At 38.2% G+C, this 16634-nt stretch overlaps 1 protein-coding gene across 1 annotated transcript in view; it reads left to right on the top strand.

Moving 5' to 3' along the window:
- Pgant1 (Polypeptide N-Acetylgalactosaminyltransferase 1) overlaps positions 1-16634 on the top strand; it is a 245305-nt gene that overhangs the window by 179297 nt on the left and 49374 nt on the right. Inside the window, exon 6 of the mRNA XM_067139267.2 lies at positions 2292-2477. Within this exon, the coding sequence (XP_066995368.2) occupies positions 2292-2477 (186 nt within the window). The remainder of the gene's footprint in view (positions 1-2291; positions 2478-16634) is intronic.

The raw sequence follows: 16634 nt of genomic DNA, 5'->3' as shown, positions 1-16634 counted from the left end.
ACGTAAAGCAACTAGCAAGCATTTATAACGGGTTTCGAATCCACAGTAGCTCAGCCGTGACGTTGGCTTGTATCTGATTGAAGTCCTTCATTCTGTTACCTCGTCTGCAGGCAGGTTGCAACACATTATGAACGTAGCTCCTTTTTGTTTGGAGGCTGTCCTTGACCATTAGACAATCCCAGATCCCTGCTAGCGTAGGCTGTGACTGGCTTTTACTGTCATGAACAAGATCCACTCTGACAAACTACACTCTACTCATGGGAGAGTACTCTGCTGTCACATTTTAATCCAATCACTTCTGGTTTAATGGTCCCGCATGCTCGCTTAGAAATCAGATTTAAATCTCTTCAACACAAGTAAGCCACCTGGTCAGAACTACCGCTCTGAAGTAAATGCCACAAATGGAACAGCAACCAGAATTTTCATGCAGTTTTTCCAGTGAAGCATTCAAAATAATTGTATTGAACAACAATTATGTTAGAACGAAGGTTTTGTGTGGTATTTGGGTATATGTAGAGGCACTTCAAACTGTACCGGGCGAGTTGGCCATGCGGTTAGAGGCGCGCAGCTGTGAGCTTAAATCCAGGCGATAGTGGGTTCGAATCCCACTGTCGGCAGCCCTGAAGATGGTTTTCTGTGGTTTCCCATTTTCACACCAGGCAAATGCTGGGGCTGTACCTTAATTAAGGCCACGGCCGCTTCCTTCCCACTCCTAGGCCTTTCCTATCTCATCGTCGCCATAAGACCTATCTTTGTCGGTGCGACGTAAAGCCACTAGCAAAAAAAAACTTCAAACTGTCTCAATATATTTATCTTTGCTCCAATACATGGATTTGATTATTGTTCTATAACGTAAATATTTGTTTCCTGCGCAATATGAGAAACGACGGGTTCATAAAATCAGAGAATATGGACAACTTCGGTACAGAATTTTCTAAATATTTGTCTCTCAGTTCTCCTGATACTTCTGGAGAGCTTGTAAAGTGATGAATAATTGGTTGGTTGTTATATTACTATTACTAAACCACACCCAGTCAATCGGTTTTGGTTTCACACAAGGGGCTTTAGGAACTATTTCACAGACACTCGTATCAGATGAACTGTCACTTTCACTTAAAAATCTCTTCTTCAGTGTTGTCATAATCGCCAGCACTGTCCTCCTAGTCTAAAACACTTTCAGTTAACTAAGCAGTAGCATTGCTGTTACTTGCCTATACTACGCCCGGAGCCATGGCTAGGTGAATGATTGACACTTGATGAAATATTTGTGCATTCACAGGTTACAATTACACAATAAATAATGGTGCAAGTTCTTAGGAGGCGAGCTGTAAACAAGCCACATTCCTGTTCTATTCATAGAAGTTTGCAAAAGGGAAGCCCTTGCAGGGGTGATAAAAATATAAGATAGTACATTTGACTCGGTGCAGCGTGGGAATGCCTCGCCATAATGCATAAAATTTTTTGCTCTGCATCACTAAATGCTGCATTGAGCATCCCCACATGGAAGATCATGATGTAGAAGATATGAACTAAATCAAGATAAGTTATCTGCAGCTAAAAATCTTGATTTTGCAACTTTCCAGCAACCTATGTAACATAAAAGTTTTAACTTCATTTTTCACATTCACGTTACTGCAGAATTGAAGAGATAATGTAACCGTACAAAATATTAAACAAAAGTTAAGTTGCAGGAAGATAAACTTTCAAATAAATATAAATTCAAAAATTAAATATAACGATTGAAGTCAATAGATCTCAGGTCGTCTGCGATGATTTGGTAATCCAGTTCCAATGGTAGGCCTTACCTCGCCCACACCTAAAAACATGGTCTTGAGGATAGGTAAATGCAATGGAAATATCTACTCTATAGATTGTACAACAAATAACTGCATAAACATAAACTACTCATTAAATAAATGTAGTTAATATGCCACTGGAATATCTTGTGATTACTTCCTGTGGTTTACTCTATGCAGAATTGAAGGTTCTGTCATTTAACACAACATTACATATTTATAAATGTGTGATGCATTAAAGTTATCTTAATCAACAAGAATATACTTACTTTAAATGAAAAAGAACTTGTCACACTACTTCCATTGATTTTCTGACTGTAAATTTCTTAAGCTACACAGCTTATTAATGATGTCAAGAAATCGCATAATCTGTGGTGATGTAAAATTGTCAGTCTCTTTAGGACAGGTTACTTGAACAACTGATGTAAACTACATTGTTCATTATTGTGGCTTTTTATCATCATAGTAAATAATTCTCTCCTCTATATGTGATAGGTGTGGCAGTGTGGAGGATCGATGGAAATAATCCCGTGTTCCAGAGTAGGACATATATTTAGAGATTTTCATCCTTATGCATTCCCTGGTGGAAAAGATACACATGGTATAAATACTGCACGACTTGCTGAAGTTTGGATGGACGGCTACAAAAGACTCTTCTATATGAACAGACCTGACTTGAAGGTGAGTTTTTCTGCTAGTCACCACCTTTTCTAATAGCCCATTTTTACTAATATTAGTGTATTTGTTTGTATGTATACTGTATGTTATGTGTAAGCATAACTGGGCAGAGTAGTTCGGGCATTTGTGGTTGTCTTCTGAGCTCAAGTGGGCAGGTTCTATCCCGGCTTAGTCCGGTGGTATTTGAAGGGGCTTAAATATGTCAGCCTCATGTTGATATTGCACCCGTCATGCCGGGCTCAGCTCGGCCGGTGAGCGAAGATCTCCAGGGTGTAGATCGTTCGCTTATCGGCTGTGCGAAAATTTTAAAGTGCAGGGATAGATGATGAACTACTGGCAAATGAGAGAAAGCTAAATAGGTTTTACACATTTATTATAACTACTGCTTTTCATAAACTTCACAATAATTTACAAAATCTAGGTATTTTGTTTATATGATTTGTCTTCTTTTATGTCGAAATCACATAGACACTTCATCGAAAAACGGAACAGCAAATGGCTGAATCTGCAAATAAAATATTTATATTTTTAGTGGAAAATTAATTAAATAATTAATAATAATTGATTTGAGATGATCTCTCCCATTGATAATTTAATAAATTGAAAATAAACTTCCTTCCTTCATAGATTTGATTTTAAACAAGTTTGAAAATGATCATTTTCATTCCTCTTTGAAAATTAAATAAAAATTTTTCTCTCATAAAATTATGGTTAAATCGTCTTCCTTGACCTTTAAATTAATTAATAAACTCAACTTTATAATTATTTAGTAGTTGCTTCTCACATAATAGCTTGGAACTTGACATTATGTCAATCTATGTTTATCCATTAATTGAAATAATTAATTAATTAACGCTTACAATTTTTGATTTTGTGAGTTCAATCCACTGACATGGCCTATACTTATTTATGTGTATTCGTTAAATAAGATCCTATTCTTCCTTAAAAACGAATAAAATTCACTAAAGGTTTAAATTCATTCAAATGGTGAACCACTAAAGTTGGCGTAAATTAGGCCAAAATTCCACGAAATAACGAAGAGCATCATCACAAATATGGATTGGAAACTTACATTAAGCAAAATACAGTCAAATCACACACACTACACTCACACAAAGATACACGGAAATATTATATACATATTTACACGAACGCTAGCCCTTGACTATTAATTTTCATGTTTAGACAAAGTTAGGAAAATTATTCTCATGATGACACTATCGTGGTGACCTCCTCTCATCAACTGGAAATGTGACAGAGCAATGATTGTCACTTTATTAAAGAACATAGTTATACGACGATGTTCAGAGAAAATTTACGAACACAAAATCATCCAAAAATCATCGATAAAATCGCTTAAACATAGGCCAGAATTAACATTCCGCGCACGCGGTTCATGAGCTACGATATTTATTTTTACTTCTCCACTATAATTGTGATTCTCGATTAATCTGCACTCACAACGAAGAAATTACATCAAGTAACATATTCTATTCTTAAATTGACTCTCAAATGGATGCACAGCTCGACTGCTGAATTCAATAATATCCATCTACCAGTCAACTAATCATCACAACACAGCAAATATATAAAAAATTGTATCGGTCAAATACTGCCATTTCCCAGGCCTAAATTACTATAAATGAGCGCACATCAACCATATTCAATAATAACCAATATTATGCTCATGACCTTAGGTGTTCTTTTACGCGATAATTTAGTTAAATTATTTTTATTATTATTATTATTATTATTATTATTATCCCTGGCCGCGCAAGATCATACGTGCGGAAGCTACTGCACAATAATATTTCAGATGACTCTATTGCACACAAAATTCAACCATACATCGCATAATTGAAGAATGAACTCTGACATAATAGAATCTACGAAATTACTGTCCCATTTGATCTCATTTTAAGTCTAAAAATATTCAAATAGTCTTAGTTTAACGTTGAGGTCGTTTTACATTTATTTCTCCTGCCACAATGAACTCGGGACAGTTGAAACACTTCTCGAAGACATCCACTCAAACAAACTAATAGGTTCAAATACTCACACATCCTCAATCTACCATCACCAAGAAAGAAGAGATGGAAAAATTCTAACTAATAGAAAGTTTCTAAACAAATAAGTAGAGGCTATGTCATTACAATTACATTACAAAAGGAAAGAAAGAATAACAAAGTTTAAATATTACTTGGTGGTGACTGTCGGTTGTAGAACTCGGGCTGATGACCTAGTGCATTATCACATTACGCACCATCGATCCTGGTCACGCCCGCCTGGACTGCCTCACATTTTACTCGTGCATTGGAGACATGCTGGCGCGCTGGAAATCACACCATTCACCAAGAAAGAAGACTGGCATCCTGACTTGAACTCGAACCGGTGATCTCTTCTGTGGAATTTCTTGTGAAGCTGAAACTGAAAATCACGTCTGAGACAAGGTCCAAAACTCACACCGATGTTTGATAAGATGGGAAAGAAACTTAACTTTTAAAATCTGTTGAATTATAGGTGGAATCCGTAAATATCTGAACTGCAGTTGCAACAAGTTGTAGTCTCTGAATGACGAAGTTCCCTCAGCAAGCGAAGTGCGTCTTCTTCCGTCCGTAGTTGAAGCTAGAGTAATTCTCCACACGACGTGTTCAGAGGTAGAAATTTCTGAGTAAATTTTCCTTAGGAAAATCCATTATTCACTGTCTTAAGACAGGGGTGCGTCTTTTCCTCATAAGCGATTGGTTAATTTATTAACTTCGCACCAAATTAATCGCTTGATTGGCTTCCATAGTCAGACGTCATGCACCTTCACTATTATCGATCGAGCACTTGACACACATTCTGCCTGGTCACGTGGCATTCACGGCTGATTTGAAGGTTATTTGGCTAGCTGTATCTGCGCTCTCCCTTCGTTTGCCCTTGAGTGGAATTCCCTGACACCTGGCGTATCTCGCTCAGCCGACTCGATGTGATAAAACTCCCTTCCTGGTTCACGAAATAATATTTTAACACACAGTAGAAATAAAATATTTTCCAATAAATGATTTTTACCAATTTTGAAGGGGACATTTTCTCCCTTGGTTGGTTAATGATTTAGTCGGAAGATGAAATCATTAATGCTGGAAATAGACCCTTAACATGTTCCCTGAAAAATTTGAGTGGTAAACATGTGTCACACTTCTAAGCCATATTTTCAGCTCTTGTTCCGGCACGTAGCCTCCTGTTGTCCGCTTCTAATGCTGCGCCCAGTAGTCGAAGTTGATTCATTATCGTGCTCTGCATTACTTGACATTACAAGGGCTAGAATTCAGGCTATCTCCCGTTAGTTCAGGGATTGTTGTTTTTTTTTTTTTTAATAGCGCCCTGACTCTGTTCTTCCCTTTCAGGACATTCCCTTTCTTCCTTTTCTTTGGCTCTCTGGTATTCTAGGCTCTCGGCGCCGACCATGTCCGGATTGACGTCTTGGTCGTGGATAGCACGGTGCCATTTGCGTCGTTCTTGGTTGGATTGTTGGAGCTCGCGGAGATATTTTTCACGCTCTTCTTGCCTCCAGTTCCTCTTCCGGTTTTCGAGTCTGCGGTCGTTGGGTTCTCTTCTCCAGCGATCTCTATTATTTTCATACGGCCTTCTTCGATTGTTCCGCCGGTAGTAATTCCATTCTCTTTCGTTCCTATAGCCTGGTCTTGGAGAACGATCCCTAGACGGTCTTTCTTCATTTTTGCGATTCCGGTTTCTCCCTTGGCTGGTAAGGTTCCTGTCGTCTGGTCGATTGACAGTTGCATGGAACACCTGTTGCTCTGGGTTTGTACTTCGCCTAGATGGCTCCCTGGATGTCATATCTAACTGTCTGAGAATAGCCTCTGCTTGAATTGCCATCTGAACGTTCGAGGCTATCATAATTCTTTGGATATCCGCAGGCAGCTGTCTTACAATGACCTTTATTAATTCAGTTTCTGTAGGTGGTGCGTCAAGCTCACGCAATTTGCGTAATTGACTTGAAAAAAATTCTGAGAAGCGCGTGGGTGTGGACTGAGCATATTTCTTAGCGTACAGTTCTGTCTTAAGCTGGTCCTGAATATCTGAGTTCCAGTACTTCTCTAAAAATGCCCTTTTAAAACCTTCAAAATCGTCAAACGAGTATCGGAAGGCTGTAAACCACGTCAACACTGAGTTTTCCAGGTATCTCTCGGTTACTCGTAGCTGACGTTCCACAGGAATTTTATTGTCTCGGAAGAACTCCTGCAATTCGTTAATAAAACTCTTGGGGGTTATTCCTTTCACATTATTAAATTTCTTTGGGTGATCCTTATGTAATCGTATTATATTCACGATTTGGGTTTGACCAGAAGTGTTCAGTTGACTCGTTTCCCCTCTAACAGGCTCTAAAAATGGGTTGGTGGTGTTTACGGGAACGTTTAGAATTACTCTTTCATCGGTCTTGGGAGTTGAGAATTGAGCTTCCCCGGACACACGTTTCTCCAGTTGTCCCTGCCGCTCTAACAGAGAATTAGCTACAATGTTATTACTCTCTCCTTGTAACTTGAGTAGCTTTAGTTCCTTGGTAAGCTCCTGTATTTCTCCCTGTAATTCCTGTTTGTAGACTTCCGAACTGGCTCTAACTTCACTTATTTCCTTGTCCATCGTTTTAAGACTCTGCTGGGTCTCCTCGATCGTCTCATAAAAGTATTCGAGTCGCTCCGAATTAGTGACTTGGGCTACCTTAATCTCGGCTATTACGCCCTTCTCCACCTGTTTTACCGTTTCATAGATTTCGGTGAACTTCCTGCTCCATGCGGTTTTAGTTGCAGACAAGTCCTCGGCATTGTCACTAATTTTCTCTTCAATGGTCCTAAAATTTCCCTTTACTTCGTCCTTGTATTGGTCTAGTCCATGCAGTATTCCTGTCTGTACTTTGGCTAGCCTTTCGCTAAACTCATTTGACATCGCTGACATGGAGCTATCGATTCCGGCCTGGATTTCCCCTTTCAGGTTAGAAAATTTTTGCTTAACGGACACCAACTCGCTTTGGACCGACGCTAATTTTCCGTTAAATAATTTAACGTCCATGTGCAGTTTCCCTAAGTTTTCATCCGTCCTAGCTTGAATTTCCTCTAGGGCACCCTTAAGATCTTGTTTGAGTTTGTCCTGTCCTGCATTCACATTCTCACTAATCTCACGCTTTAACTCCTGTTTCAGTAAATTATTGTTTTCATTTAATTCCTGTTTCAATAAGTTATTGTTTTCAGCTAACTCCTGTTTCAGTAAATTATTGTTTTCGTTTAACTCCTGTTTCAATAAATCACTATTTTCATTTAGCTCAACTTTTAGCTCCTGTTTCAGTAAGTTACTGTTTTCGTTTAATTCCTGTTTCAAACTGTCTTTCAAGTCCGCAGTCACTACCTCTAGGAGCCTACGAAGATCCTCCATAGTAACAGTACCCATTCTAATTTGAGACAACTAGCAGTTCAGACATCGGACGGACCAGGTTCGATGGTCTAATACCCGAGTTCCGATCGACAGTCACGTGTGGATTGAATTCACAGTCATAAAAGAAGATTATTATCGCATAAAGTAATATCTTATAATTTAAGTCCAAACTATGCGGAAATCTGCCGCAAAAGATAAATTTTGAAAATATCATCCAGATTTTGTTTATAATATAGCACCAAGGCCCTTCCTAACCTTTAACATGAGCGTAGTTCGCCACAAAAATTTGGGCTAATAAATGTCACAAAATAAACCTGAAATTTTTAATTTGCCACTGCATCTTGTTTGCATCCAAATTCTGGACTACAAGATCGAGTTCTTTTATTGGTACAGCCAATAAATCGGGCCTTAACACGTTGGCCGCCAAATCTATACCTGCACCCGTCATGCCGGGCTCAGCTCGGCCGGTGAGCGAAGATCTCCAGGGTGTAGATCGTTCGCTTATCGGCTGTGCGAAAATTTTAAAGTGCAGGGATAGATGATGAGCTAGTGGCAAATGAGAGAAATCTAAATAGGTTTTACACATTTATTATAACTACTGCTCTTCATAAACTTCACAATAATTTACAAAATCTAGGTATTTTGTTTATATGATTTGTCTTCTTTTATGTCGAAATCACATAGACACTTCATCGAAAAACGGAACAGCAAATGGCTGAATCTGCAAATATAATATTTATATTTTTAGTGGAAAATTAATTAAATAATTAATAATAATTGATTTGAGATGATCTCTCCCATTGATAATTTAATAAATTGAAAATAAACTTCCTTCCTTCATAGATTTGATTTTAAACAAGTTTGAAAATGATCATTTTCATTCCTCTTTGAAAATTAAATAAAAATTTTTCTCTCATAAAATTATGGTTAAATCGTCTTCCTTGACCTTTAAATTAATTAATAAACTCAACTTTATAATTATTTAGTAGTTGCTTCTCACATAATAGCTTGGAACTTGACATTATGTCAATCTATGTTTATCCATTAATTGAAATAATTAATTAATTAACGCTTAAAATTTTTGATTTTGTGAGTTCAATCCACTGACATGGCCTATACTTATTTATGTGTATTCGTTAAATAAGATCCTATTCTTCCTTAAAAACGAATAAAATTCACTAAAGGTTTAAATTCATTCAAATGGTGAACCACTAAAGTTGGCGTAAATTAGGCCAAAATTCCACGAAATAACGAAGAGCATCATCACAAATATGGATTGGAAACTTACATTAAGCAAAATACAGTCAAATCACACACACTACACTCACACAAAGATACACGGAAATATTATATACATATTTACACGAACGCTAGCCCTTGACTATTAATTTTCATGTTTAGACAAAGTTAGGAAAATTATTCTCATGATGACACTATCGTGGTGACCTCCTCTCATCAACTGGAAATGTGACAGAGCAATGATTGTCACTTTATTAAAGAACATAGTTATACGACGATGTTCAGAGAAAATTTACGAACACAAAATCATCCAAAAATCATCGATAAAATCGCTTAAACATAGGCCAGAATTAACATTCCGCGCACGCGGTTCATGAGCTACGATATTTATTTTTACTTCTCCACTATAATTGTGATTCTCGATTAATCTGCACTCACAACGAAGAAATTACATCAAGTAACATATTCTATTCTTAAATTGACTCACAAATGGATGCACAGCTCGACTGCTGAATTCAATAATATCCATCTACCAGTCAACTAATCATCACAACACAGCAAATATATAAAAAATTGTATCGGTCAGATACTGCCATTTCCCAGGCCTAAATTACTATAAATGAGCGCACATCAACCATATTCAATAATAACCAATATTATGCTCATGACCTTAGGTGTTCTTTTACGCGATAATTTAGTTAAATTATTTTTATTATTATTATTATTATTATTATCCCTGGCCGCGCAAGATCATACGTGTGGAAGCTACTGCACAATAATATTTCAGATGACTCTATTGCACACAAAATTCAACCATACGTCGCATAATTGAAGAATGAACTCTGACATAATAGAATATACGAAAATTACTGTCCCATTTGATCTCATTTTAAGTCTAAAAATATTCAAATAGTCTTAGTTTAACGTTGAGGTCGTTTTACATTTATTTCTCTTGCCACAATGAACTCGGGACAGTTGAAACACTTCTCGAAGACATCCACTCAAACAAACTAATAGGTTCAAATACTCACACATCCTCAATCTACCATCACCAAGAAAGAAGAGATGGAAAAATTCTAACTAATAGAAAGTTTCTAAACAAATAAGTAGAGGCTATGTCATTACAATTACATTACAAAAGGAAAGAAAGAATAACAAAGTTTAAATATTACTTGGTGGTGACTGTCGGTTGTAGAACTCGGGCTGATGACCTAGTGCATTATCACATTACGCACCATCGATCCTGGTCACGCCCGCCTGGACTGCCTCACATTTTACTCGTGCATAGGAGACATGCTGGCGCGCTGGAAATCACACCATTCACCAAGAAAGAAGACTGGCATCCTGACTTGAACTCGAACCGGTGATCTCTTCTGTGGAATTTCTTGTGAAGCTGAAACTGAAAATCACGTCTGAGACAAGGTCCAAAACTCACACCGATGTTTGATAAGATGGGAAAGAAACTTAACTTTTAAAATCTGTTGAATTATAGGTGAAATCCGTAAATATCTGAACTGCAGTTGCAACAAGTTGTAGTCTCTGAATGACGAAGTTCCCTCAGCAAGCGAAGTGCGTCTTCTTCCGTCCGTAGTTGAAGCTAGAGTAATTCTCCACACGACGTGTTCAGAGGTAGAAATTTCTGAGTAAATTTTCCTTAGGAAAATCCATTATTCACTGTCTTAAGACAGGGGTGCGTCTTTTCCTCATAAGCGATTGGTTAATTTATTAACTTCGCACCAAATTAATCGCTTGATTGGCTTCCATAGTCAGACGTCATGCACCTTCACTATTATCGATCGAGCACTTGACACACATTCTGCCTGGTCACGTGGCATTCACGGCTGATTTGAAGGTTATTTGGCTAGCTGTATCTGCGCTCTCCCCTCGTTTGCCCTTGAGTGGAATTCCCTGACACCTGGCGTATCTCGCTCAGCCGACTCGATGTGATAAAACTCCCTTCCTGGTTCACGAAATAATATTTTAACACACAGTAGAAATAAAATATTTTCCAATAAATGATTTTTACCAATTTTGAAGGGGACAATATATATACCAGCAAGTAAAAGAACTCCTGCGGTACTAAAATTCTGGCAGTTCGGGGTCTCTGAAAACTGTAAAAGTAGTTAGCGGGATGTAAAACCAGTAACATACCTGCCAACTTTTATGGTTTTTCCGTAAAATTTACGGTTTTACGGATGAACTATAATATTTTACGTGCCAAGATTTTCTTTTGAAAATTTGCGCCAGAACAAGCTTCCGCAAGCCACTTATACATGCTCTCTGACCAGCGTATATTTGATACATCGCTCTAATTCATATTCATCCACTTGTTAGTCTTCAACTGGAAATCCCAGTCGATCAATATCGATTTGTGTGTGTTGAAGGAGACTGACTTCTGGATAACTGTTTGCTTGTTCTTTGTACTTATTCTTTCGATAATATCCTTTACCGTCCTGTATAAAACATAGTTCTTTTGTTCTTCAGCACGAATTACAAAGCATAGGTCATGTAGTTATGAAAAACATGTGAATTATGTTCGTCGCTTAATTTGCTTCATATTTATTGCCACGAATCCGAAGTTGAGGTTTTGTAGTTGTGGAGTAACGTGAATTGTGTTGGTTGCTTATTTCGTCTTATGATCGTTGTTAATCGGTAATCATGAGTAAATCTACAAAGAACAGTATCATCGGGTGTTTAGGGAAACATATTTTTTGAGTTTCTCGTGTATACTGAAATAGAGAAAAGGTGACAAATTTGCTTTTTGTACAGTGTGCTGTTGTGATATTAACATAACACATGGTGGCGAAAACAACCTGACTAATCACGTAAAGTGTGTTAAACATCTTGGTAAAGTATTATAAGTACTGTTTTATCAGTACCAGTATTGGAAGGGGATTCAACAGGATGCAACGTAGGGAAGCTGCTATTGTTGCAGTTGGAATTAAATAAAGTGCCAATTAAGAACTTCTGGCATTCTGTTCTGACAATGCACCTGTTATGATTGGACAGAAAAATTGAGTTCTAGTAGTTTTGAATTAAGTTCATCAGGGTATTTTTGGTATTGGTTACAGCTGCCATCTAATTAACTTAGCTGCTGAAAAAGCTGCTGCAACTTTACCAGTTAGAACTGATGAGATTCTTGTTGATATTTTCTATTACTTGGAGAAGAATGCCAAAAGAAAAGAACGTCTTCAGAAATGTCAATGTATGCATGGACATAAGAAGAAACAAAGAAGTTGTTGAAGCAAGTGTGCACAAGATGGCTATCCGTAGCCGGGTGTTTAGACAGATTATTGATCAGTGGGATTCACTTCTTTTTTTTTTTTTTTTAATGATTAGGTGGTAGTGTGTGCTAAAATATTTCTACCAATTTGTCTTTAATTTTTACTATTCCCAAAGGACACAATGGACCTAAAGACAAAACAAATGAAGAGAGTTTGTGATCATCCTCCTCCTCCTCCTCATTTTCTGCCAAAAGAATGGCATGTTCTTCCAAACGTGACCCACCTGTTCTCAGAAATATGAATCCAACTACATCCATTGAAGAAAAGCTGTTTATGTTTCTTTCCTCTGACCTAAACAAGGCATTTTATACTTTTTTACATGTGTCTGTCCTCATTTGATAAGATCAAAACAGTCCTTCAGAGTACTGTTTGAATTAATGATGGATCTATTGAAACAGATGTCCACCAAATTAATGAAGCCAAGTGTAGTTAAACGGCCTGCATTTGTTTGATGTCCAGTATCACCCAGTCCAGAATCAGAAGGATGATGAAAAATCGGTAATTGGCATTCAAACCTCAAATTGGTTAATGCGCTACAAAATGAAGAAAAATCTCTGTTTTTTCTCGTCAATCAGAAACTATTTCTGTGCATCCTGTGACTACATGGTTAACAAGTTCCCTCTTAAGAAAAATGTGCTGAAACATGCACAGGTTGCTAAATTTGATGCCTTTGGAGAAGCACAGTTTTCCTCTGTTAATTTCTTTTTGGAGAAGTTTCTTGTTATTTTGTGTAAAAGAGAAAATTAAAGAAGAGATGATGCCGTGAATGAACTCCAAAGCCAGTTTGCGACTCTTCAGATAGACGACTTATCTAGTGTTGTAATAACCAAGCTACACTCATGTTCATAAAAACCAGAACATCTTGAAAGACTAGAGATAGGAAGTACAGATTCTCGGGGCATGTGAAATAATTAGCATTTCAACCATGTCAGCCCTCAGCTTCATGGTCCACATCGATATCTCTGCGCACCACCACTGACTGGTAAAATGTGCCTGCGGCTTTTGTTGTCGCTATAAACCATAAGTAATGGATCAGTGTGACTTGAGCAAATGTGCAAGATGCCTCGCAGGTGTATGCAAGAACCGTACCGTCGAATGAGTTTGAAAGAGAGCACATTATTGGCATGAGAGAATGTGATGCATCCATCCGGGAAATTGTTGCTCGTGTCGGACGAAGTGTGTCGTCAGTACAACAGGTGTGTACAGTGTGGTTCACAGAAGGGCGTAGAACATGACGAGATGGGTCTGGTCGCATCACCCAGACCACACCCTCCAAGAAGATCGACACCTCATTCGAATGGCATTGCAGGACAGATCTGCATCCTCCTCAGCTCTGGCGCAACAGTCGAACAGTGTAACACATCGTACACTGTCAGGAGTGACAGTCCGTTGCCATTTATTACGGTCTGGGTTACCGGCTCGTCGTCCACTTCTCCGCCTATGTTTGACTAATTGGCATAAACATGCTAGACTGCAATGGTGTATGAAACGACGTCACTGGGTACAGGAATGGCAGCAGATAGTGTTTTTGGACGAATCCATGTGTTTGTTTCTAAATGATGGCCTCATTTTGGTTCACCGTAGACAGGAGAGAGGCATCACATTGACTGCTTTCGCAGAAGGGATACAGCGCCATCTCAAGGCCTTATGGTATGGGGTGCTATTGGGTACAACCATAAACCACAGTTGGTGCATGTCTAGGGCACTGTGACCAGTTTGACCTACGTTAATGACATCCTGCGACCTGTAGCCATACCCTTTCTGCACAACACCCCAAACGCCATATTTTAGCAGGACAGTGTGCAATCAGATGTTGCTGCATGAACACGTGGCTTCTTGTTGTCACAGGATGTCAGACTGTTACCCTGGCCTGACCGATCACTGGACTTGTCGCCAGTGAAATGTGTGGAATATGGTGAAACGATGGGTGCGGCGCTGGGACCCAGTACCAATTACCAAAGATGAACTGTGGAACCAGGTGAATGCAGTACGGATGGCTGTACCTCAGGACGCCATTCGCGCCTTATATGTATCGATGCCATCACGCATGGAACAAGTTATCAGTGTCCATAGAAGACCCAGTGCCTACTAGGCAACAGGACACATGCTGAACCTGAACCTAGGTGACTGGAATGCTAATTGTTTCTGTTGAACATATTAATGAACATATCCTGAGAATATGAACTTCCTATCTCTAGTCTTTCAAGGTGTTCTGTTTTTTAATGAATATGACTGTACAAATGATTCAAAATGGGCCCTAGTTGTTGAATATCCATGGAGCTGATGGACATTATAAATATGGCAGGATCTTTAGATTCGTGTTGTCTGTTCTTACCATATTACATGGTAATGCAGAGTATGAACAAATTTTTAACCTGATTAAGAAGAACAGGACTCATTTCAGGTCATTGATCTCCAATGGAACTCTGGAAGCCATTTCCATTTTGAAGACCAGAATTTCTGAAGCATGTTATGCAAACAGATATTCTGTTGACCTTCTGGAGAAAGCAAAGCAGGCTTAGATTTTAAATCAGAATGCATACCTGCCAGCTTTCCCGTTTAAGGCAGGGACTCCCGATTGCATGTAATAATCTTCATGGTTGGTCCTTATTGAAAATTGTAAATAAATATGAAACAAGTAAGTATATTGAAGTGGTCAACCTATTCAATACAATGCATTCGTGTGAGTGTTTATAACTTATAGCATGACACTTAAATTGGCACATTTCTCGCACTTGTTGTGGGCATCGTCAGCCTATCTCTCAGCCTCAAAATCAATTGACATCGGGATCCCGATACATTCATATTAAACCAACATATAACTAAAACAGTAGTATGGGTTAAAAATACAATGTGATGGTCCTTTACTGACAGTTAAACAAGATTTGGTGGAGTTCTCGAAAGAGTCATTGAAATGTTGTAAGTTATGTGGTGTTGGCACTTATTGAAATAATGATCATGTGGTTAGGCACTCTCAATCTTATGAAACAATGTTTAATGTTCAAAGAGTACACTAACACTTGATATAAAATAAACACTATGTTAAGACACTATGTACAGTCACGGGGTTAAGATTTCAGATGTCTACAATGTTTGATGTCTGATAACATCTTTTTTAATCATCCTTGAGGGATGTTATAAAACCTCTTGATGTTTCTATAATCGTGGTCTTTTTTGCTAGTGGTTACGTCGCACCGACACAGATAAGTCTTATGGCGACGATGGGATAGGACAGGGCTAGGAGTTGAAAGGAAAAGCGGTCGTGGCCCTAATTGAAAAAGATGTTTTATAGAAACACGCAAAGTAGGAGAACTGTAACTGTCAGTCGAGCTGGCGACAAGACTGACACGAACTTGCCACATGCAACACAAGGAGGTAAGCAAAAAGCTCCAAAACTTAGCTCTTTATGTGATTAATAACACCATCTTTCTATAAAACATCTTTTTCAATTTTGTTACAGGCATTTCTAACAACTTCATTTCCTCAATGGATATCATTCTTCCGACTAAAAAGTTAGTATTTCGTGAGTCTCCCATTGAACCAACATCAAGACAGTGGCCGACACCACACCTCGAACACTTTGGAACCATCGTCGTTCTACCTATCCTTATTATTCGCTTATTCTCTAAACCATTACAGCGTGCAAATTAGGTTGTGCCAGTCAACAGTGACCGTTTTTTAAAATAGCATAAACCAAGGGCTTGACTACAACATAACTCACAGCTGTTTCAATTCCACAATCTGTTGATATGCTTTTTGTAAGAAGACTTCAACTTAAAATATGATCACGATTATAGAAACATCAAGAAGTTTTATAACATCCCTCGAGGATGATTAAAAGATGTTATCAGACATCAAACATTGTAATTAGTAACCAGACATCTGAAATCTTTACCCTGTGACTGTACATAGTGTCTTAACATAAATGTTAAACATTGTTTCATAAGACTGAGAGTGCCTAACCACATGATCATTATTTCAATAAGTGCCAACACCAAATATCTTACAATATTTCAAAGACTCTTTCAAGAACTCCACTAAATCTTGTTTACCTGTCAGTAAAGGACCGTCAAATTGTATTTTTACCCCATACTACTATTTTAGTTACATGTTGGTGTAATAAGAATGTATCAGGATCTCGATGTCAATTGATTTTGAGGCTGAGAGACAGGCTGACGATGCCCGCAACAAGGGCGAAACATGTCCC

Source organism: Anabrus simplex, chromosome 2 (assembly GCF_040414725.1).
Source record: "Anabrus simplex isolate iqAnaSimp1 chromosome 2, ASM4041472v1, whole genome shotgun sequence".
In the NCBI taxonomy this organism is placed as follows: domain Eukaryota; kingdom Metazoa; phylum Arthropoda; class Insecta; order Orthoptera; family Tettigoniidae; genus Anabrus; species Anabrus simplex.
This window is presented reverse-complemented; position numbering and strand designations above follow the sequence as displayed.